At 39.5% G+C, this 23,082-nt stretch overlaps 2 protein-coding genes across 3 annotated transcripts; both read right to left on the bottom strand.

The window, feature by feature from the left end:
- Positions 1 to 637: 637 nt before the first annotated feature.
- Positions 638 to 11,546, bottom strand: LOC130166151 (zinc finger protein 665-like). The gene is made up of 10 exons (XM_056371526.1): positions 11,399 to 11,546; positions 10,147 to 10,536; positions 9,728 to 10,063; positions 8,301 to 8,795; positions 6,781 to 7,494; positions 6,381 to 6,442; positions 6,141 to 6,293; positions 3,209 to 3,422; positions 2,821 to 3,093; positions 638 to 2,491 (listed from the first exon to the last, which is right to left on the bottom strand). The coding sequence occupies exons 2-10, from the start codon at positions 10,232 to 10,234 to the stop codon at positions 1,869 to 1,871; spliced, it is 2,958 nt and encodes a 985-aa protein (XP_056227501.1). The 5' UTR covers positions 10,235 to 10,536; positions 11,399 to 11,546; the 3' UTR covers positions 638 to 1,868.
- A 525-nt stretch (positions 11,547 to 12,071) lies between these two features.
- On the bottom strand, positions 12,072 to 21,225 carry LOC130166152 (zinc finger protein 79-like). Of its 2 annotated transcripts, none has more exons than XM_056371527.1 (12): positions 20,768 to 21,225; positions 18,473 to 18,644; positions 17,874 to 18,364; positions 17,004 to 17,187; positions 16,546 to 16,598; positions 15,667 to 15,832; positions 15,476 to 15,568; positions 15,269 to 15,343; positions 15,076 to 15,162; positions 14,802 to 14,879; positions 13,940 to 14,182; positions 12,072 to 13,242 (listed from the first exon to the last, which is right to left on the bottom strand). In XM_056371527.1, exons 1-12 carry the CDS (start codon positions 20,774 to 20,776, stop codon positions 12,458 to 12,460), a joined length of 2,436 nt encoding a protein of 811 aa, XP_056227502.1. In that variant the 5' UTR covers positions 20,777 to 21,225; the 3' UTR covers positions 12,072 to 12,457. The 2 variants fall into 2 exon arrangements, with proteins under 2 accessions (XP_056227502.1, XP_056227503.1); XM_056371528.1 differs by lacking the exon at positions 20,768 to 21,225 and adding an exon at positions 20,678 to 20,693 and having other exon boundaries at positions 18,486 to 18,644.
- Positions 21,226 to 23,082: the final 1,857 nt, after the last annotated feature.

Genomic DNA, 23,082 nt, shown 5'->3' with positions numbered 1-23,082 from the left:
AAATGAATAATGCTCACGTAAATTACTCTACATTACTCGCTCGTTTAATATACAAATACACGAGGATATCATGTATTAACGTCAACTATAATTCAACAAAATTATAACGTATGCTCATCAATAATCAAAGAATAACCACTTGATTATTATGTTTGTACGTGAACTTACTCCATAGCAGCTGCACTTTTGTTAAAGTAGAAGTAGCAATAACAGTGTAAAAATACAAAATCCTATTTCAGTATCAGCATATGGATATGTAAAGTACCAAAAGTAAAAATACGGTATTCATTATGGAGAATGGCCCAGTATAATAAACAGTAAATAATACTTTTTTGGAGTTACTGATGCATTTGTTTAAGTCTCTCTTTAATGTTGCAGCTGGTAAAGCTAATTCCAACTACTTTATATACTGCTTGGTAGTTTAATCTATAATAAAATATCATAATTTATTATTCGATTTCTATACTTAATAATCTGAATATGCAAATTAACTATTAACTTAAGATATCACATAAGTGTAGTTGAGTAGAAAGTATACATTAGCACAAAATGGAAATACTCAAGTACAGTAGTTGAGTAAATGTACTTAGTTACATTCCACTATAGTCCTTGGGTCAAGCACAGTAAAAGAAGCAGGAAAGTTCAAAATATTTTATTTTTTTCATGATGCTGGATGCCTCCCTCTGAAGATTTATCAGGCACGTTGGACTGGTATGATACTGGGCAGAAACTATGGGCAGAACACACTGGGGTATGACTCAGGAGGGGCGGTGGTGCACATGATCAGGAGAAAAATGTGGCAATTACAAAATACCTTTTCACAGCAATAACTGAGTTGACAGAATGACCTGGCAGAAAACGTTTGGGAACTGTAAAGGCAATCGGAACCACAAAAACTTGCCAGTGAGGGATGGCGTGGAGCCCTTTCCAACGCGTGAAGCAGTTGACAGTAGAGGTCTTCAGTTCATTTGAAAACGTTTATTTTGAAAATGCAGCAGGGTGTTATGAAGCATAAACAAAGGCCGGGTGTTAATTGTAAATTAAACAACTAACTTGCGGTAGGAAAATAAACCGAAATAAACTCATAACAACTGAAAACAAACAACCGCCCGCACGGTTGAAAAACTGTGTGGCTTCTGCCTGATTACCAACCCCTCTCCACCTGTGCCCCAGTGACACCCTCAAGTGAACTTCCTGTTGCCTGCTATTGGCTGGACCCCTCCTATGCCCAGGTTGTGAGTTGTCATGGTAACACAACAATAATATAGCACCTTCATAATATAAATACATTGCAATAAAAAACATCATATTGGCTACAACAGGAACCATCAGACCAAATGCTTTAGATACTAAAATGAGTCCCAACAATGAAACAGGTAACACCAACACTCTGATCCTGCTGCACAACCATACAAAAATAAAAATCCAATGCATAGAGTATCTTATATTCATGTATTAAGATACAAAAATAAAAGTTCTGACTAAAACAACAACTGTATATTAAGTAATTAGATGCTGCCTGTAAAATATACTTAAAGTATAACATTTTAAACTGTGGAGTCAAATTATTAGAGTATAAGTCTGGTCCTGGTTTAGGTGAATCACAAAGAAAAACACAAAGAAAAACAAATAAAACTAACAATAACTCACAATATGGTGATTTATTACTACTTCACTGTTATCCAATACAAATAACAATAGAGCAGACTGTACACCACATACTGTAATATTACATATGGTTCCTACCATACTGCTTGACCAATTAAATCAGTTATTTGAAAGATGTTTAACTTCACATGATAACAGATGGGTAAACTGTAATATATTTACTATTTCCTTGTATGTCCATTCAGATTACCCAGATGACATTATTGATTATTTACCACTAACAGCTGCTGTTTTGGTCTCCCCAGAGGTTTTGTTGGCGGTTTTGGCTTCTTGTTGTGAATCTTCAAATGCGCTTGATAACCTTGAGAGTAATAAAAGCACTTGCCACATTTCTCACAGGTATACGGTTTCTCTCCGGTGTGAACTCGCAGGTGAACTTTCAGACAACCTGCTTTGGAGTAACTTTTACCACAGATAGAGCAGAGATGAGGTCGCTCTCCAGTGTGAGTTTGGAGGTGCATGCTGAGGTGGGAGGACTGTGAAAATGCCCTCCCACACTGATCACAATGGAAATTCTTCTCTCCAGTGTGTGTCAACTCGTGCGTTTTTAGCGAACTTGCTGTGATGCAGCTCTTCCCGCACTCTGAACAGAGGAAAGGTGACTCTCCAGAGTGAATGCGCTTATGCAGTCTAAAATAATATTCATTTTTGAATGTCTTGGCACAGTCAGAACACGCGTAAGGCTTTTTGTGACTCTCTCTGTGTTCTTCCAGCTGTTGTTTCTGAGGGAAGTCCATTCCACACTCTCCACACACATGAACTGTCACAGGAGATTCCTCAGGACGACTCGTTTCTTGAACTAATGTCCAATTTGGTAACTCTCCTGTGAGAAAAACAAACACATCTGTAGTCATGTATTGTTGGACAGTTCTGCACAGTGAAGACACAGTCACACCAGCTTTTAAAACAGAAAAACAAAAGTATGTATGTATGGGTGGAGTAAAAGTTATAGTGCAAGACAACACTTTTGAGCATAAAATACAGTAGTAGAAACACAAGATTAAATCTACATAACATATCTTTCACTAAATCAGGGAAAAAAATTAAGCTAAAAGTTTTTATTGAGGTAAAGTTAAGAAGATTTTACTCAAAAACACATGACCACAAGCATATGCATCAAAAAGAAAAAGCTGTCACTTTGTTACTTCTGACCTTTGTGAACTTTCATGTGTGTTTTCAGGTTTCCACTCTGGGTGAATCCTCTTGCACATATGAAGCACTTAAATGGTCTTTTTCCTGAGTGAATCACAAGGTGTCGCTTCAAAGCGGAGTTGTGACAGAAAACTTTTCCACAGGTTGGACAGTCGTACTTCTTCGTTGGTCTGCGTGGCACTTGGTTCTGTTTTGGCTCTGCAGACACCTTTTCCTGAGGCTGTTTATCAGAGCTAGGTTCATCCACAGGTTCTGGCCTTCTTGGAGCTTCTCCTAAAGAAAAAAAAAATCACAATGAGTCTGATGTGATGCTTTTATTAATTCTGTGATTTCTAAATCAAACTGCGCATCTCTGGTGGCTTCTGTCCAGGGACTATAACTAACTCACCCTTAGGCGCTGGGCTGTGGTCCTGGCCTTGGGTTGCTGGTGTCTGTTCTTCATACTCAATTTCCTCTCTAGCCCTCTTGCTCAGATGCATTTTCTTTGATGTGGAGTTACGTGGGTGATGTGAGCCGAGACCCAGCTCTGAGGGTGGTGCTACAGAGGCAGTCCCAGAAGGCCAGGGGGGCTGCTCTGCTGGACAGCCCTCCTCAAAGTGCTCCTTTTATTGAATAAATAAAACCTGGTCTTGATATGGGAGGTGTTGTTGATGCTGTCATCTTTTAATTATACCTAAACATACCTAAACTCAAGAAAACAGTGCACAAGGATAAGTGACACATGCTCATCTGTTTCTGTATATACTATTGGAGTTCCAGACAGGTCGGACCAATTCTATTTAGCATATACGTTAATGATCTGCCCTTGACTTGCTCAGAGGTCCACATCCAACAGATAACACAGTTAATGACAGCACTCTCCACCACCATCACAATAACACCATATGAGGCAATATCTTTTGGAAGAATGGTGTTCATCCCTGAAGTAGACCTGTCCGTCTAAAAACACTGATCCTGTAGACTAGGGGTCAACCAATATGTTTTTATCAGGGCCACAATCGATTATTAGTATTTAAGATGTCAGACAAGCAATATTTGGAACAGATACATTTGCATCGTGGGAGTCAAAATTAAGAATAACACAAACTCCAACACAAAACTACTGCATAAAGTCTATGGACACCAACTGTGGTGTCCAGGTGCTTTTATTATTTTGACCACCACAATCATATAAATGAAGGTAGGCTAAATATGAGAAACACCTCCCATATAATGCAATACAGCTCAAGGCCACCACACACTACATCTTCCAAAATGATCATACAGTTGAATCAACAACTCTCTAAAACAATTTTAATAACATCTAAACAGTATAACCTTCATGAAAAGAGGCATTTTGCAGGACTGCACTAATTTTAGTTAGGTGTACATAATAAACTGCAAACCGAGTGTTTGCAAGAGATAATTGTAATTATTTATTATCTAATTTCTTTTAAGTAGTGAGTGAGTTCACCTGCTAACGTGTATCGTCTCATTTCCAGTTGCAGGGGAGATTCTGTGTCACTGGTAGCAATTGTTGCTGCTCTGTCTCCACCCAGCTAATTTTGCTATATGTGTTTATCACCATAGCAACCAAACACCCGCCATACATTTACCCTTACACCGGTTCTGTTCAGGTAGCTCTCTTCTTTCAGTCACTTTCTTGCTAACTCCACAGTTGTTTTCAAGCTATTCAGATCTGCTAGTAACTTTAGCTTAGCAGCTAGCGATATGGCTTCTCTCTCTCTCTCCCTCCATCTCCTGTTCTCTTTTGCCGGATCAACAAATGAACTTGTTATAAGACTGTGGTGTTTTTTTACAAGTTCAGCGTGGAGGATTATGATGTTTATTGTAACTTCGGCAATATCCGCTGCCTTACCTTCTACACACAGCTCCGCTCGCTCACCCGAGTTGCTCCAGCCTGCATTTGTGTTCCTCTGTACCCGCGGTGTGTGTATACAGTAGCCTTCAGTGTCGATAGGCTACTACTAGTGACGTGTAACCAAGGTAACGCCTCACTCGTGCGGACACACGCGGGATGCGATCGAACACAACAAAACGAAGGGTTAACATGGCAGCATTAACCCCCCCCCCCCCCCTCCAGTACCACGGATAGCGCCATTCAGCCAGGCCAAAACAATAACTTAGAAACTAATATGAAAATGATCTCAAGATGCAATGTCTTCGAGACCCATATGTGGTAAGAACTCTGCTTTTGATCCAACGATTAAAAGGGGGAGGGAGGCATTAAATATTAACTATCTCTCCAACTAATTTAAAAGAAGATATATATTTGGACGGACAACTGAAGGTTGTTCTTAGCTAAGCTCAGCTGTTATTTACAGTTCAGTTTTTCTTTAAAAAGGACCTGATGTCTTAATTCACTTTTTTCTCATTTTTTCGCTTCACAAATTAGTGACCACTTAACCACTGAAATATAAACATAATATAAACTGATGTTAATTTCGTCCAGTGAGGACGTTTTCAATTCTGTGATATCTGAAACCATTAAACTATAAATACTTTCATCAACTCTCCTACTGCTCCTGCAGCTGGTCAACAATGTGTAATGCAGTTTGAAGATGGGGGTTGCCAGATCAAAGTCCAGTATCCCCCATATTCATCATAATCTTTCACCCTTTATCATTATAACCAACATTTTGCACTGATAGCTGCTGCATAGATATTACGGGTAACACAGAGGGGAGTTAAAATAACAAGATTGTTTGAGATGGGTAAATATATTGGTGGGGACAATTCAGCAGCACGTGGACATTGGTAAGATGTCCCTACTGTCCAAACCCAAATCTTCACACAGTGGTCTGGACCAGTTGCTTGATGATCCTTTATGTGGTCTGTGGTGTATGATTTGTGGTGTTTGTCTCCGCAACAAAGATAATGCATTAACAGCTAACAAGAGTGTACCTGACGGTCAAAGGAGAGAGAAAAGAGAAGAGCCACTGAGCAACTGGTCGAGGCCACAAGGACCTTAGTGGTAGTAACCAGTGATCCCTGTCTGCCGCCATGGTCAGTAGTGAGACCGGACAGGCCGCTGCATTGGCTACAACCTTCTCTCCAAAGTAGTGCATTTTTAAATTAATTAAATTCATTGACAACCGAAAATAACGTTTATATATATATATATATATATATACACAATTATCACACAATGTGAGGCACAGTCAAACTTGACAATGCAGATGTTTGGTACCATGGAGGTACGCTGATTTATGGCACCACCTAGTGACATAATACATTTAAGTGAGATCAAGATATATCAGATGGTTGTTTGCTTGAGATGTCAAGGTAACAAAGATGGGGGTGATTTTGGCAACACTTACCACCGTGCCCCTGAGGAGGGCACTGAAACTTCTGCTCCCTCCTGCTGGGCCACAGTAAGCCCCCTGCCCCTCTGCTGCTCTCCAGTTAGATGTGTTGGGGTTTTGGTCCAAAGAGCTCATTGTTGTGTAATGACGAAAGTTCCCCACGGATGTCTGAAAAATATAAAGTAACAATGAATGTGATGTCTGTGAACAGGCAGTGAGTTCATCTTAACGACTACAAGATGCAATTTCTCTGACCTGGTTGTCGTTCTCTGCAGCATGAGTGTCCCTGTGCCCGAGCTGATGATGAGGCCTGTTTCCTGTTTCGACAAATGAAATATTATAAATATCATGAAAGATTAGAGCCACTAGTTAGGTTACACAACAAATAGTTTATATTTTAGTGATTAGCTTAAAGAGTCTGACATAAAACTTACACAGATTATCTCAAGTGATGTTTAAAATACACACCACACTAGCCCTGAAATTAAAATGTAATTTCTATTTCTTTTTTTAAAATTTACACATTTTAGATTCACAATTTAACTAAACACACTTTACATTTAATTTGTTTGCAAGCTAATACTGTATATAAGCACATGATCATGGAGGGAGGGCTCTGATTTAGAAAGGTAAGTCTGTTAATCAACACACCTACCAAGGTCAGGAGGCTCCCGGTTCAGGTCCTCTCCATCTGAATCAGGCAGAGCACTTTGTGAGATCTTCTTGGGCCTCTTTGACTTCCTGGGACTCCCCAGCTGTCTGGGTCTGCCGAGCCGCCTGGTGGGTCCTATGGGTTTGGCATTGTGAGTTTTCTTATGGTTGTTGAAGCCTTGCCTGTAGTAGAAACTCTTCCCACACTCGTCACACTGGTACGGCTTCTCTCCTGTATGAACTCTGAGGTGAACTTTAAGCTCTTCAGCCCTGACGTAACGTTTCCCGCAGATGGAGCAGAGATGTGGTCTCTCTCCAGAATGAGTCACGCCGTGTGCTCTCACAGTAGATTCCTGCTTGAACCTTTTTCCACATATAATGCAGGGGAATGGTTTCTCTCCTGTGTGATCGCGCATGTGGTTCTCTAATCCTTTTGAGGTCTGGAAACCTTTATCACACCGGGAACACTGATATGTCTTCAGACCCTCGTGCCCAGCTTCATGTTCTTTTAATTTCTGGAGATGCGTGAATCTCTTGCCGCACTGTGTGCAACAAAATGGTTTCTTTGATTCATGGACATGCCTCACATGTTCTTCTAACAGTTGTTTATCGGAAAATTGTGTCCAACAGAAGTTACAGAAGCAGATTTCCACAGATGACTGAGCCTCTTCAGGTCCAAGGGGACTTTCCTGTGATGCTGGTGTGTTGCTGAATTTCCCTGTCGGAGAAAAAAGAAAATTAAGTTAATAAATCCTTAAAGCTGGAATTATCAATGTTTTTAGATTAACAGTTGATCAAATTACCATGTGTAATTCACAGGTGGTCGCCTAAAGTGATGAACCCTCAGAGAGTTATCACGCCACTCTGCAGTTCCCCTCAGCTCTACAGAGGATATTAGCATCTCTCAGCCAATTGTTACGGTTTTACAGCTCACAACTTTACTGCTTTGGTTCACTCCTGATACTTTCATCAGGTTTACTGGAGATCAAGGTCTCATCAGGTATTCAGCAACAAAAAAAAGAAGCTCAGATAAACAGATAAACACTGCCTGCCCAGCACTAAATAAAAGACAAAGTTAGCAAATAGCTTGTGAATATAGTGGAGCATTAAGTGGCTAAATATTATTCGGTAGGCGTTGGTAGAGACAAAAAAACTAATATAAAAGGAGAGTTATAAAAGTGCCAGGTGGCCATAAACATGATTCAAAATAAATGCTAATGTTGCTCTGTGTTTGCTATGTATTTATTGTTAGCTAGCTTGCTGCAGATTAAGCTTTTTGCGCTGCCACCCCCACCCCCAAAAAAGGAGAATATACAATAACAATAATAAAAACAATTAATACAGCTTAAAAAATAAATCCTTATGTACTTGGTAGATATTTTCTTTTTATCTGAGCTTCATTCCTTGGGAAAGTAGAAAATTCTTCATGTACAGATATTTCCAATATAAAGTTTGAGTTCAACTATGTCATAAACAGACACGAGAACTGCCAAGTACAAATAATGTGGAGCTCAGTGTTCTCACCTTTATGAACCTTCTGGTGTGTCTTGAGATTTCCAATCTGTGTGAAACCTCTACCACACAAAGTGCACTTGTACGGTTTCTTTCCTGAGTGAATAATGAGGTGCCTTTTCAGCGAGGCACTGGTAGGGAACTGCTTCCCACATGTTGAACAGATATACGTCTTTGGTGCTCTGCGCTCTTCTTCACGTTCCACAGCCGCTGTTGGTCCTGGATGGTAAATCCTCCGGTGAACTATCAAGCTTCGGTTGGCTCTAAATGTCTCTCCACAGTCGCAGCACTCATGAAGCGGGTGTTTGCCATGTTTCTCTCTCAGATGGCGGCCCCTGGCGAACACGCTCTGGAAGTCCTTACTGCATTCTGTGCAGCTGAACAGCTCCTCAGCCGCCGTTTTCTTTCCACGTTTCCTGGGTGTTGTGTTCACAGATCGGTTAGTTCCGGGTTTGCTTTGCGTGGCTGTGTGCAGATCAACAGGTGATGTGACATCAGGAGCCTTACCTGCATGGATGGAACAAAGAAACTGGTAGGTGCACAAATCAGTAACACAGAAACTGTCACTCCGTCTTAAAAGTTTGGAGCAAATTGATAAACAGTTTGAGAAATTAAGAAAAATTAATGGACAGTTTCAGCTGACAACTATTTATTCTTGTCTTATATTCGCCTTTGCCTCTTGGGTCTTGACACCTACATGTTCGTGGGGTGAGGTATTAAGATAAGACACTGTGTTACAGCAGCAAAGTGGACAGAACAAAAAACAAAATGACAATATCAAATACTAAAAATGTAAAAAGGATAAATAATAGATAATAATAATAATAATAATAATAATATAGTATGTACAAATAGTAGCATTAATATATTGTCTTTTTATTTTAACTTCGGCCATTCTTGTCATTAAAGGGTAAATTCACCCAAATAACAGAAATACACATTTTCTCGTTTACTACTTGTGATATTTAGCCCTGCCTTTAATTTTGGTTTTATTTGCTGAGACTTCAACCTCTGTGGTTTCTGCCTTCATCGCAACACAATGGAGATTATCTCTGATGCTCACAACATTGAGAAATTACATTTCAAAATGTATAGCAATTTATTCCAGCAACAGTGACCCTGTTAATCTGGATGATCCAGAGACCTTGTCGTTCTCAGTGGGACTACTTGCTTCCAAAGAGATTGTCTTATGGTTAATTGTAAACTGCTCCTGGGTTTTTCTAATAAATCACATTTTTTACAGCTTTGATCAATACAAACCAAATTACAGTACATTCACCTGTTTGGCTCAATGAGTGAGAAAATATGATTTCCTTATAATCAGAATCACTAGTTATTATTTTAACAGATCTGAAAATATTTATAGTCACATCACACTCTGATTTTCAGGTCGGATACTAAGACTCCACATTATCTTTTCTACAACTGAATCAACTTACCAGCAGAATTCCTCTCCAGATGTGATGTGTCTGAGCCGATCGGAGCCAGGTGTTCCTTCAGTCCTTCATCGCGAGAGAATCTCTTGTCACACTCTGGGCGGGTGAAAAGTTTTTCTTTGGTGTGGATTAAAAGGTGTCTCTTCAGTCTGTTCGGGAAATTAAAGCCTTTCCCACACTGTGAGCATTCATGAGGTTTGGTTTCAGTGTGAGTCCTCTGGTGTCGCTGTAGAGCTCTGCTGCTCGGGAATTTCTTACCACACGTAACGCAGAAGCAAGACCGGCTCATGCTTCTGTCCAGTTGTTGATCATCAGTGTGGCGCACATCATGAGCGTCTCCTACAATACAACATGGAGACATTCACCTGTTAAGAGAGAAAAGACAGTTTATTAAGTCAAAAAGCAAAACTATTTCCACTTACTAGAGTTGGCAGGATCCCATTCTAACTCTTCTCCTTCTGAGTTGATCAAACCACCGACTGTCTCTTCTTCCTCCCGCACCTTCGTCATGACGGTGGTGTGTTTTCATATGAGAGTTGACACGTCTCAGAGAAAAGTTCATAACACTCACTTAGTGTGGCTTCATAGGTGAAGAATCAGTCTGCTATGCTCTGATCTCCATGCAAAGGATTACGACCACAGTCGCATCAATTGCTGTGAGGACTGATGTTGTCATTTTTGAGCTGGTTTTCATCAGCATATGTTACATTACTGGCAAGGCTGTGCTGCTCATGGCCGGACTCAGGTCAGATGTGGTTTCACATTGACAGGGGGGGGGGGGCAGCTTGGCGAGGGTGTTTACAGGATGATTCCTAAACAAGAGATAGTAAAATAAAGTAAATAAAAAGGGCAGCTTATACTTAATTGTTAGTCAACAGATTTGTTTCGCTTTTTGGAAGCAAAGTCACACTTTTTAAATGTTCCTCATAGATGACCATAAAGTTGTAAAAGAGAATCTCACACCTAAAATTTCTTCTTTTGTCTCTATTTATATTACATTTCTAATGATCTAGTAATAAGTATTAGAATACCAAACTTAATGTCTGGAGAGTAGTGCTGAAACAGTTGGGCCATTTTCCAAATAAAGGTTGTGAAATAAGTTGTGAAACTAATTCTCAGGCACCAGCTTGTCAAAAGGCAGGATATGCTGCTTCATATGTAGTTAAATGAATAACTTTAGGTTGTGACATGTGCAAAGCTGTGGCTGGCATATTTTACTATTTACTAATTAATCAAGAAATTAATTGTGAGATTAATCAATCCTGAAATTTCTTTTTATAGATCTCCACACATTTTCCACAAAGATGCCATGATACAGTGAAATAATATACTATAATAATATATGATCATAAATTCAGCAACGAGCACGTGATGTGAACGTAACTGTGCTGCATCACATCATTTCTAAAATTAAAATTATATCTCAATGAAATTGTTTTTATTTGTTTTAATGACACACTCCTGCTGAGCCAGTAAACCAGACAACCGATGACGTATTTCAAAGTCTCTTCTCTGCACTGACACGCCTCTGCTCAGCTGCTTTCGTAGTAAACAAACCTGAGAAGTTAACACGCTGCTACTCGGACACACACACTTTGCTATTGGTCGGCTAGCTAACGGCTAGCTAGCATGTTGCACTAACTCGACTTTTACGGGCAAATTAACAAAACTCACCTCCCTCGCGGTGGATAAAAATCACCACGTTAGCTTCAACTCACGTCCCCGAGTGTCAGCATCACCACAGTGCACGTGGGAAAGGTCGTTCACGTCTTTGCACAAGCTGAGGTAACAGTTAGCATGTAGCGCCATTAGAGTGGGAGGCGAGCTGGGTTCGGGTTGCCAGGTTGGAGGGCACAAATAAGTAATTCAAGCTGTCAATTAGTGTCCATAACAGCTGTTTGCTAACAAAGATAAGAGAAGATGGGCAAACATTACAGATGTGATGGGGATGAATCCTTCTGCATTGCTTTTACTTTCTTTTATACCTGACATCAGATCGTAGAGATTAAATTTCAATTTGAATTGATAACATCGGTCATCCACCACTGTGGTCCAGACTGAAGACTTCCTTTAGAGCCACAATGGAGTTCACATTTGTTGTTCAGAGTTAAAATATCTTGACAACTGTTGATTGGATTGCAATTAAATTTGCTGTAGATATTAAAGGTCCCTTTGGTGGAACCTTTTGACTTTTCCTCTAGTGTGACCAGCAAGTCACTCTCTTAGTTTTATTGGTTGATCAGTTTGGTTTATAAGATGATTATAGTAAGACTTATACCCCTCAAATTTCATGAAGTGAGGATAAATTATTTCAAATGTAAAATAAAATAAAATAAAAATCCAGACATGTTTCTGAAAAACCTCTGTATTTCATGGATTTTAAAATAACAAGGATATTGTGCATAATTTTTTTAACATTAAGTATTAGTATTTGGCATGCAGGATACAAAGGCACTCAAATTGTACAGATGGGCTACTAGAGTAAACATTAAAACATGATTACAAAACAAGAATACAGGAAAGACAACACAGTAAGCTTCCAAATTATTCTTGGCATTCCACGCCGACTCTGTAGCGCAAATTTTCAGACACAGTAATCGTCTATGCTGTAGGTGGGAGGAATGGAAGGAAGAAGAGCAGGGAAGAAGCGCATTTTACTGCAATATTTTCAAACGCAGTTAACAACAAAAAAAAAAAAGAAAAAAAAAAAGAAAAGCATCATTAGAGCAACTGTTAAATGTCCAGCCTGGCCTGTTGCTTCGGTCGACCGAGCTGTCTGGTTGGCCCGATGCGTCTTCCAGCATGTGTGCGCTGATGCTGCCGCAGACCCTGGCGGTAAATGAAGCTCTTCCCGCATTCTCCACACTCGTACGGTCTCTCTCCAGTGTGAAGCCTGTGGTGCACCTTCAGTTCCTCGGCTCTAGAGTAGCCTTTCCCACAGATGCTACAAATGAAAGGTCTGTCTTTAATGTGGGTCTGGTAATGTGCTGTTAGGTACGAGTTTATCCGAAACGTCTTCCCACAGATGGAACATGCGAACGGCCTTTCCTCCGAGTGCTGCATCTCGTGCAGCTTGAGCGATGAGGCCGTGTGGAAACCTCTGCCGCACTGGGAGCAGAGGAACGGTCTCTCTCCGGTATGGATGCGCTGGTGGACTTGTATGTAGCTCTCATTGATGAACTTCTTGCCACAGTCGGGACACGAGTAGGGCTTCTCCTTGATGTGGGTTTTCATGTGCTCTTCCAGCTTTTCTTTTTCACTGAACTGAGTGCCACAGCGGCGGCAGAAGAGAAGCTGTGATGTGCTGTGCTCGGCTGTGTCTGACTCAGGAGCTGTCTGTGTGTGTGTAGTAATGTGGTGTGCTTGTAGAGCAGACTGACTATCACAGTCTTTCCCGCATTCCAGGCAACGGAGGGATGATCTGATCCTGGACTCCCCCGGCAGAGACTTCAAGTATTCTGAGAGTTCTGACGCTATGGGATTCACCTCATCGTCAAAGTCCGCAACACCCTTACGACCTTCACAGAGATAAAGTAGAGAAAACCATGTTTAAGCCTTGGTCCTCTTCAGGAAATAACAACTTTTGCATTGTTCAGATCGTCAAACTTTACTCCACTTATGTTTTACTTTTACTTTCAAATGATGGACTTTGTGCAAAACTAAAATGTATATAAATAACATCATTATTTTAACAGATATTTACATGAATGAATACATGGGCAAAGCAGGGTTTGAGGAAGAGCGAGCTACTGCAACAATAACCCCCCTAAAACATAGTATGTCCAGTTACAACAATCATCCTGCATCCAAAAATAGGGCTTTTTTAGATTTTAAAAGTTGCGTAAACATCTATTTTGTTGAGTTAGCCAAACTACAAGATTAACTGTTAACTTCTAAGTAAACATGCATTTCAAATCCCCAGACTTTGCTGATAAAGACCATCAGCGTGATGGTCGGTCAATAAATAAGCTAGTGCTGCTGAGAGAGTGAGCTGAGACTGCACAATAATATCCTCAACTAAGGCTGTGATGCTTTGGATTTTTTAGAACCATGGTGAAAAAGCAATGTATCCCCACAGTTTGGCAGTTTATTTATATTATATTATTATTTATGAATGTAGCCATTTGACCCACTCCCACAAACGCTTGGCTCAAACAGACAATGGTTTGAGCCAAACGGTTAATTATTATCCAGTTTCCCTGCAACAGCTCTCACCTAAGTGAACTTTGTAGTGAGTTTTGAGATTTCCCTTTTGGTTAAAACCCCGACCACAGATGGAGCAGCAGTAAGGTTTCTCTCCTGTGTGGATCAGCTCATGCCTCTCCAGTTTATAGGCATGAGGGAACTCTTTGCCACACACTGAGCAGTGGTACTCTATCTTCTCTTTGGGCTTCTTCAGGAGCTCAGGAGGTATTTCTACTGGTAGACGAACCATCTTTCTGCCAGGGCGCTTCTTCCCTGTGTGGTGGAAAGAAAACATGAAATTACAAGGTTAGGCTGGTGATTCAAAGTTCACAAAATAAGGTTGCAGAATTAATAAAATGCAGTCACATATCAACCAGATTCTCTGTTAATATTGTTAACAAAATTATTTTTTCTTTTAGATGCTAAACACTGAATGAAACTGGCACGTAACACACAAACTCAGATGCACTGAGCAATGAGCAAAATGCTGATTGGTCCGCACCAGCTGCAGGCAGTGTGTTATAGCAACAAGTTATACTTCCTCATGTATGCTCTTTCTTTAGGTGTGAGTGAGTTTTGAGGTTTTACACAAACAAAGATTAAAAAAAAGAAGAAGAAGAGAAAATGTTGCAATATGACTTTAACCATTATGAGAAATATTGAAGAAATAACATTTTGTTTATTTCCCTTTTCAAAACATGACCTGGATTTAACATTTTACTATGCCTTACATTAGCAGTTTACTCACTGGTGGAACTGAGCTGACCATGGGTAACATGGTATAAGCCGACTTAAAGAATGAAGGCAATTTAAACACAGCCACCTTCTCTTTCCTCAGCAAAGGACATCATACTGGTTCCACAGTCTTGTGGACATTTTTATTTTCTCTTACCAGATGAAACACCTGTGTTTTCTCCCTCTCCTTCAGCACATGGTTTGGTATCTTTCCTTCTTCTGTAAGGTCGCTTTGCTGTTAGAAGAAAAAAGAAAACTGTTTATCGCATTGGTCAACAACATAAACCTGATATTAAACTCTCACATAAATGTGGGTTGGGTTTTGAGAACCAGTTAACAATTGGATTTAAATTCTTTAAGAACCAGAGATTCAGAGTCAACTAAATCAAAACCCAATCCTTCTTTTGAAACAAATTTTTTTCTATACTTACCAGCGGCACGGCGGACACTTTTTGAGTTTACTTCTTCTGATTCCACTACAGTGGGGAGATTTCTTTTTCTTCGGGTTCTCCTCGATACTATAAGAAAACAACAACGAAAAATAAACCATATAATATACAATGACATACAAAATTATTATTTCAGATTCATTCAATCTCCATACAAACCAGGAGCAACACTTACTTCCAGGCTCTGCCTCTAAGTCTTCTCCAGACAACAGTGGAGTTTCTGAAATCTTTCTTCTGCCCCTTCTCTTTACTTTGTGACATAAACAGAACGGTAGAAAATATTTCAGTGTGGAAAGCAGTTACAGTTACATTGCCGTTGAATTCTCTACATGTACTTCTTGAATCGATATTGTGACTGTTGTCTTCCAATCAGTCCACTCACCAGGATTTGCAGGAACTTCTTTCTCTGCATCTGAGACGTCCAATGATGCCACTCTTATTTCTGGAACCTTGGTCCTTCTTCTGTTTCTCTTTCCTGCAAACACCATGTGCATAAAGATAACCTGAGAACTGAGACATAACTATCATTTACAACCTGAACACTTTTTATTTTTTCTTTTGATTTCCGTTTACCACGGTACAAGGGTGCAACAGTTGTCATCTTTACTACTCTCTCTTTTTCCTCCCCTTCTTCCCTTTCTTCATCTTCTCCCACAGACACAACTTCCATGATGAGCGTTGGACTACTGCTGTCTCTCTGGTTTTGGCCTTGCAGCTGAGACTCGGACAGGCCGATACCCTGTGATCATAATAATTAAAAATCATCAGAAATATTCCCCTGAAACCCTCCCTGGGCAACAGTACTTAAATCTGCAAGCAAAGCAGAGATAAATGCATTTTTATTGCAGTTACGGGGACTAATCCAAACCACTCTGTGGAGCTCTGCTACAGTGGCAGTAACGATTAATTAGTAATCTTGCCTTATTATCTACCCTGCAGTGAGACTGAAGACGCTCTCCTCTGGTGACAAAATTTTGGTTCACAAGAGAATTTTGATTATGGACATAAAGGTTAAATCTACCATTGTACAGAAGTTGTGCTGTTCCAGTAATTTTGGTCGTTCAATTTAGACAGCTGCTCTCCGTCATCCCTAAACAAACAGCTGATTTTAGCACGCACCGGCTACAAAGACCAGAAGTAAAATTCTGGGGGACAACTATGACAATTCAGTTCACAAGTGAATCTGGTGAATTTTGGTGTGCCTTAAATCTCATTGTTTTCCAATACATTCTCATCTTGTCATTTCTACCTGTCCATTTGTCAAAAATGGAAAAGCTGCATTTCGAGTTTTGCAAATTGACTCAACTCTAAGGTCATTCTGGCAGCTGTATATATGTGATGCTTTTGAATTGTGTTATATGTAATATGCAATATAACTATATGCTATGTATGGAATCAGATGTTTCAAGAGCTTTAACTGTCAAACTGATAAATTATGTCTTGACAAATTACCTTGCTAGGCTGATGACTTCCTGTGCAATCAGAGCCTCGGTCGGGACTGTCTCCTGTAACAATCAACATAGATGTCTCAGGTTCACATCTACCTGACAGGCTGAGTTCTAGATGAAGAATTAAGTCAATGTGGTGATGAACTAAATCCATATTTTACTAATGTTACCATTTACAACCACCGATTAAACTGTGAATCTGAACATTATGCTGACAGAAAACAAAAGAACTAACAATCAGCTTTCATAAATTTAAGAAAATGTTTTGTTTTGGAAACCTATTGGGTTGCCAGTTCCCAGAATTCAAATTTTTTATCAGCTGTTACTTAAAATAATCTCTACCAAATAAACTCTAAAACTCCTGTGGGAAACTGAAACAAGAGCCGTCCCTTGAGTAAATTAATGTGAGGTGCTTGCAGAGGTCTGGGCTACTCAGTAAACATGTTGTTGTGAATAACTTACTGGCATCCCACTCAACCACCTCTCCATCAGAGTTGATTAAACCTCCAATTTCTTCATCTTGTTCCTCCTCCTCATCCTCCTCCCCCGCCTGCAATCTAACAGTCAAATGGAGTGTTTGGTCCGCTAATTTTGCAGATGCCATCTTCAGTCCATGTGACATCAGGGGCTTGAGTTCAGGAGAATCCTAAATACAGAACACAGTGTCAAAAAGTATCTGTTTTCTTCATCTTTTGGGTGTCTTCACCCACCAACTAAATCTGACAGGAAGAAGTGACACCAGATTTTGAAATTTTTCTCAAAGTACTCAGTGACGCTTTAGAAAGTTATCTGCTTCCTTGATAATCCCACTTTAGAATAAGATGCTAAAAAGTCTTTAATCAAAGTGCTCCATTACTAATACGAGGGGCAGTCAAGGCAGATGTAACAGTCACTGAGATATTAGACAGGAGAATAATATATAAAGTAGCCTACAGCAGGTGATGTTACACACTGTCAGATGACAGTGTGTAACATCACCTGCAACAACTTAACTAAAGTGCCAAGCACCTGCTTTCTGTACATGAGTCGTTCATACCTAAGAGAAAATTCTACGCACGAGAAAAGTGATAAATGCCACGTTTTCTTAAATTGCATGCATGCAACTTAAGAACTAATCTACTTATATGAGTAGTCCATGCATGAGCCCCATTGTGTCATTGCTAACATGCATTTACCATCAAAAAATGAACAAGCAAGAAACCAAAGAGTATCTTAATTTCAGTCGTTTAGCTGACCATATGAAACCATTACTAGATGACTAGAAAAACAAGTAATGAACAATGTTTGCACAATGTTATTTCATGTATTGCAACAAAAGGTATTTCTACATACTGTTTGGTAAGGTGCTGATCTTTTGGTCTTGTGCAGTTCTTCTTCTGTTGGTGAAGATGTGCTTTGTTTTACGTCAAGGCCGCGGTCCGGAGCATAACACCCATCCTCAGCATGTGTCGTCTGATGGGAATTCACGTTCCTTTTATGACTGGGGGACGTCTCACGTACTGGGCAGGAGAAGGATTTCTCTCCTGTGTTATTGCACTGATCCACAGACGCATTTCCCAGCGCTTTCCCACGAACACAGGAAATCTTAGGTTTCTCATCAGAGTCCATGAGCATGTCTCTATGCCACCCCTCTCTGGCAGAGGAGCTCTGGCCATAGAGAGTGGGGCCGCCGGACTCCTCCGAGCATTTCTCCCCCGAATGAACTCTCTGTTGTCTCTTTACTTCATGTGAAATGGAGCTCTCTTTGCCACATGCTTTGAGGTGGGGCTGACAAGTCTGTGCAAAAGTGTCCTCTTTTTCTCCCTCTGAGCTGAAGCTCTCATCTGTATTTAACAATACAAGGCAAAACAACAACGTGACAAATCACAACAGAGTAACTGTGTGTATGTCATCTAGTAAGGTGATGCTGATATTTAAGATTTTCAACTCACGATTTTCACTCACAATCCAGCCGTCCTCTTCCTCTTTGATGATCACTCGAATCTCTGGTGTCTCACAATTATAGTCGGGACTTGCCGGTGCCTTTTTTTGATCAAGTGTCAAATTCTGGTCATCATAATTTTCATTTAAACTCAGTGACAATGGATCTTGGAGTTCAGGATCCTATTAAGACATAAAAACAGACACTTGTGCTCAATAATAAGTGCCTGCCAGGCATACAGTAACAAACCTTAGAAATCTTTAAAATGTGCAGCCACTTCATTAGGGTAGCAGCAATGAAGGGAAAAATGCTGCACAATTATACAAGTTTAGTCTGGCAGAAATACTTCTGAAAACATGTTCTGTAAAGTCTGTATATGCCATGAATGGCATCTTCAACTTGAATAAAGATCAGGCTAGGCGAGTAATGCCACATTCATGACAGCAGAATGAAACAGCAACGTATTGTTACAACTTGCGTGCATTCAAATATTATTCCAAGAAAGTGACCCGTATTACCTGTCCTGCAGTCTGACATTTAATGCCTGATTTAATATTGTCTAATGCACACTGACACAAAGGTGTGTAGGAGAAGTAGGCATCCTGCATGCTGTCAGCACTATGTTTATTAAAAAAGTAATGATAGATAGATAGATAGATAGATAGATAGATAGATAGATAGATAGATAGATATTAACACAAGCTTAATTATTTTAGAAAAAGAACTATCAATCTATTTCTTGAACTGCTGTTTAGTGGTAGCTTTGCTTATACCAGAAACATAACAACACCCCCCCCCCCCCCCCCCAGCAGATATGCAGTCATTAAATAGCATAATACTACAGCACTATTACATCTGCGCTGCACTGAGACACAACAAATATATGGCATAACAATAAACAGAAACCAACATGAAATTCATTGTGATGAATTATGTAACGCCTCCAAGTTTTAAATCACTGCAAGCTGTGTACCGTCCATACACACCAATCAAATCAATGTGCTAGAAATGTCCCAAAGTACAACACAGTCAACAAAGTTCAACAGCTATACAAACTGCAGCCTCCGAAATCACAAAAAGATGAGTCAACACGTCTGTTTCACTATGTATCATTTCAGTACTATGATTCCATTTAATTAAGTGTTCAATTGAGGAAATAATCAGCAGATTAATTGATAATGACAATAACTGTTCCTTGCAGCCCTGTTTAAGAACAACTTTTCCCATAACAACCAATAACAAACTTTGATATTTTTGCTGCATTGCTACATACCTGCACAACACCTCTACCTGAGTGATGTATTTACTACATAGTCCATGTTCGGTTCAATCTATTTTACTCTATGCTACTATCAACCCCACACTGGGTTAGTGCAGGGTTCAATAAATTTAATTTTAGACTTTTTAAGACCGTTTTAATACCACGCAAAATGCAACTTAATCCCCATTTCCGGATTCATACAGGTCAAAGAATGACATAAAAACTGATCATAACCTTCATGAAGGAGGATTTATTGCAGGACTTTTGTATTAAAATTCATCAGTTTTAGTACATAATAAGAATAAATGAATTAACAAACTGCCAATTGCGTGTATATTCTAGACTCGGTTTGTAGTCTTATAAAATTACTTTTTTTTTTTTTTTTTTTAAATGTAATGTCTATTATTTAAGGCCTTCTTACCTAACTACCTCCCAAGTGTTATCTCTCTATCTGTTGGGCTGAAAGTCTTACTATGTTTATTTATAAGTGGCAGTTTTTGTGCACTCTTAAAATGAAAGATGTTGATATGGTGACACCAATCTTAAATGCATGACTATAGTGATGTGACAGTGGGCTGCAGGCTTACATAAACTTATGTTTTGTTAAACTGGCTCGCATTATCCTTGACACCTAGAGCTAACATTATATTAAATTATATTTTCTTCACAACCTTAACACTTTGAATTAAAAGAAGAGTTTCCTCGACAGTCAAGAGCAGAGAATAAATCATTTATGTTGTATATTCTTCTAAATGCAACGCTAGTTAGTTTATAACAAACGCCACCAGCTAACAAGCTAGCATTCAAGCTATTCTCACAAAATCAATTATAGCTGTTGCTAAATGTAGGAGCGAAAGGGGGGGGTAATTAATATTTGAACCAATGTCACGCCAGTGGGCCCATACCTAACAGGGTACTTCTTATTTATCTGCAGGGTAAATGAACTGTATGTACCTAGCTGCAATAGTTAAGACACATCCAAAATCCCAGCCAACGACAGCGGGCTGAACAGTGTAATAACAGCCCGGATAGCAGCAACGTTACCTCGAACATAGTGCGATATGGCCGCCGGGTTTGAGGGATGTCATAAGAAAACGAGGATGAAGACGACAATGGAGCTAAGTTGCTGCGTTATTGAAGATGGAGCAGCTGTCATGAACTACACCTACTGTCTGTGTTAGCTAAACTATGTTGCGCCACCACTTCTTCTTCTGTTTTTTTTTTTTTTTCTCCTTTTTCTTTTTCCAGTGGCTATGGCGGGTCACCAGCTGGAAGGCACATACTGCCCCCTGCTGGACAGCACACGGACCGTACAGTAGGTGCTGCGATATAATATTACACACTACTCAAGAGCTTTTGTCGTTTTTTCTTTCTTTTCATGGAGGTAGATTCGTCTCAGTATTATGTGTGTGAACGGATTGATAATTAGTGTGTCAATGTCTAATCTGTAAATATAAAAACACCTTCCGCAAATACAAAAATTACATTTGTAAACTCACAAAAATGTCTTGCAAATATAAAGCGGATCTGCAAGTACATAAACAAATTCCACGAATACAAACATATCTGTGAATACATTAAAGTAATTTAGAAATAAATTAAACGCATTTGTGAATATCTTCGTAACATTTCCGCTTTTCAAATTAAGAGCACGGAGTCTTCTATGAGCTGTTTCCCCTCGGAAATAATCTGCGACAAGTAACGTGCTTTACGTTAATGGTTGTAAGATATGAAGTGACAGGACCTGGTTAAGGTCTTTGATAGATAGATGGCTGTTGGTGTTAATATTTGTTTTGTTAAGAAGTTACAAATTGCAATTTCAATATTCATTGTTAATATGAGCTAACGTTAACTACTAAAAATTATACATATTAAAGACATTATAGAAGGCTATTGGGGATCTTATTCAAATGATCATGTAAACATGAAAAATGCAAATGTAATTTTCCACACATATATGTGTTCTAGGATTATACTGGTTTTGACGTGATGAAATGAGCAAAGCAAGAGAAACAGTCAACAGGTTTCATTCTTTTGCTGGCAATCAGTCAAGTGTGAGTAGTTACAGTTGAGTGGTTATATTTCTACAAATAAAAATGCACATACAGGTCAAATTCTATCATATTATCTTGAATAAACAACAACAATGAACAATTCTAATAGATAAGTACATATCTAAATCTAAATACATTCTCACTTTAAATATATATGTGAGAACAAACCAAGGAGATTAGACTCACAACTTAACTAACAAACAAAATAAACATCACTTGAGAAAATATAATGAAATAAACTCACAAAGGTGAAATGATAGAGGGAAGCAGCTCAGCTGATGATCATTGATGACAATGAGTTTGGTGTACTTTATCGGCCTCCCCAGTCACCTGATCTGAATCCAGGAGAACACCTTTGGGATGTGGTAGAACTGGAGATTGGCACAAACTATGTGACGCAATCATGTCGACATCTTCCATTGTCTACACAGGTAAAAGAAGTAAATTGTCCAATCTTCGAGTTTTCTTGAGGTTTATTTACCAAAAGCAAGCAAGCAAACGAAAGAAAGATGCAAAGAAAATCTCTTCAACACACTCAATATGTTGACCTTCCATGAGTACTCAGTAGTTATTACACGAGTGGTCTGTAGTCATTACTACTACAACATTATTGCATGAAAGTGGAGGCTATATGTGTACTATAGCAGAAACCCCATACAATTATATTCTGTCAGTAAGATAACATTAGGTGAGGGGGAGAGGTGCTCTCGCTCTGAAGGAGCTCATCAACAATGTATAATTATCATTATTAAACGCAAACTCAATGCAGAAAGATAGGGGTTAGCAGTGTGGCAGTTCAGCGAGGTAACCGTCGTACACAGGCGTGGTGATGTGGAGATGTAGACAACTCATTCCTGCTTGTCACAGTATTGCTGGTCAAGTTGACTCCAAAACGACCCTCAAGCTACCTGGCTGTCTGCCACCACAGAGACTGTACCATGCACGGTTGTGACGGTGACAACATCTGTCCACATGCAGACAGATAAACATCTGCCAAAGTACTCAATACCGCCTGTGTGACAGTACAGTAGGTGGGTCCAGGACCGCATTTTTTGCCATTATGACACACACACACACACACACACACACACACACACACACACACACACACACACACAATATTTGCCGGTTGGATTAGCCTTCTTAAACAATGAAGTGAGTGTTATAAGACTTTCTAAAGATTTCCCCTTGGGCTCTGGGAAATGGTGATGGGCATTTGGGCTTTGTGCTGGCATTCTGTAGCTCAACTGATACATCACTTAATTGAGAAAAATAACTGATAACATTAATTGATAACAACAATCA

This window comes from Seriola aureovittata, chromosome 3 (assembly GCF_021018895.1).
Source record: "Seriola aureovittata isolate HTS-2021-v1 ecotype China chromosome 3, ASM2101889v1, whole genome shotgun sequence".
Classification (NCBI taxonomy): Eukaryota; Metazoa; Chordata; class Actinopteri; order Carangiformes; family Carangidae; genus Seriola; species Seriola aureovittata.
Note: the sequence above shows the minus strand (reverse complement) of the source record. Positions and strands in the feature narration are given on the sequence as shown.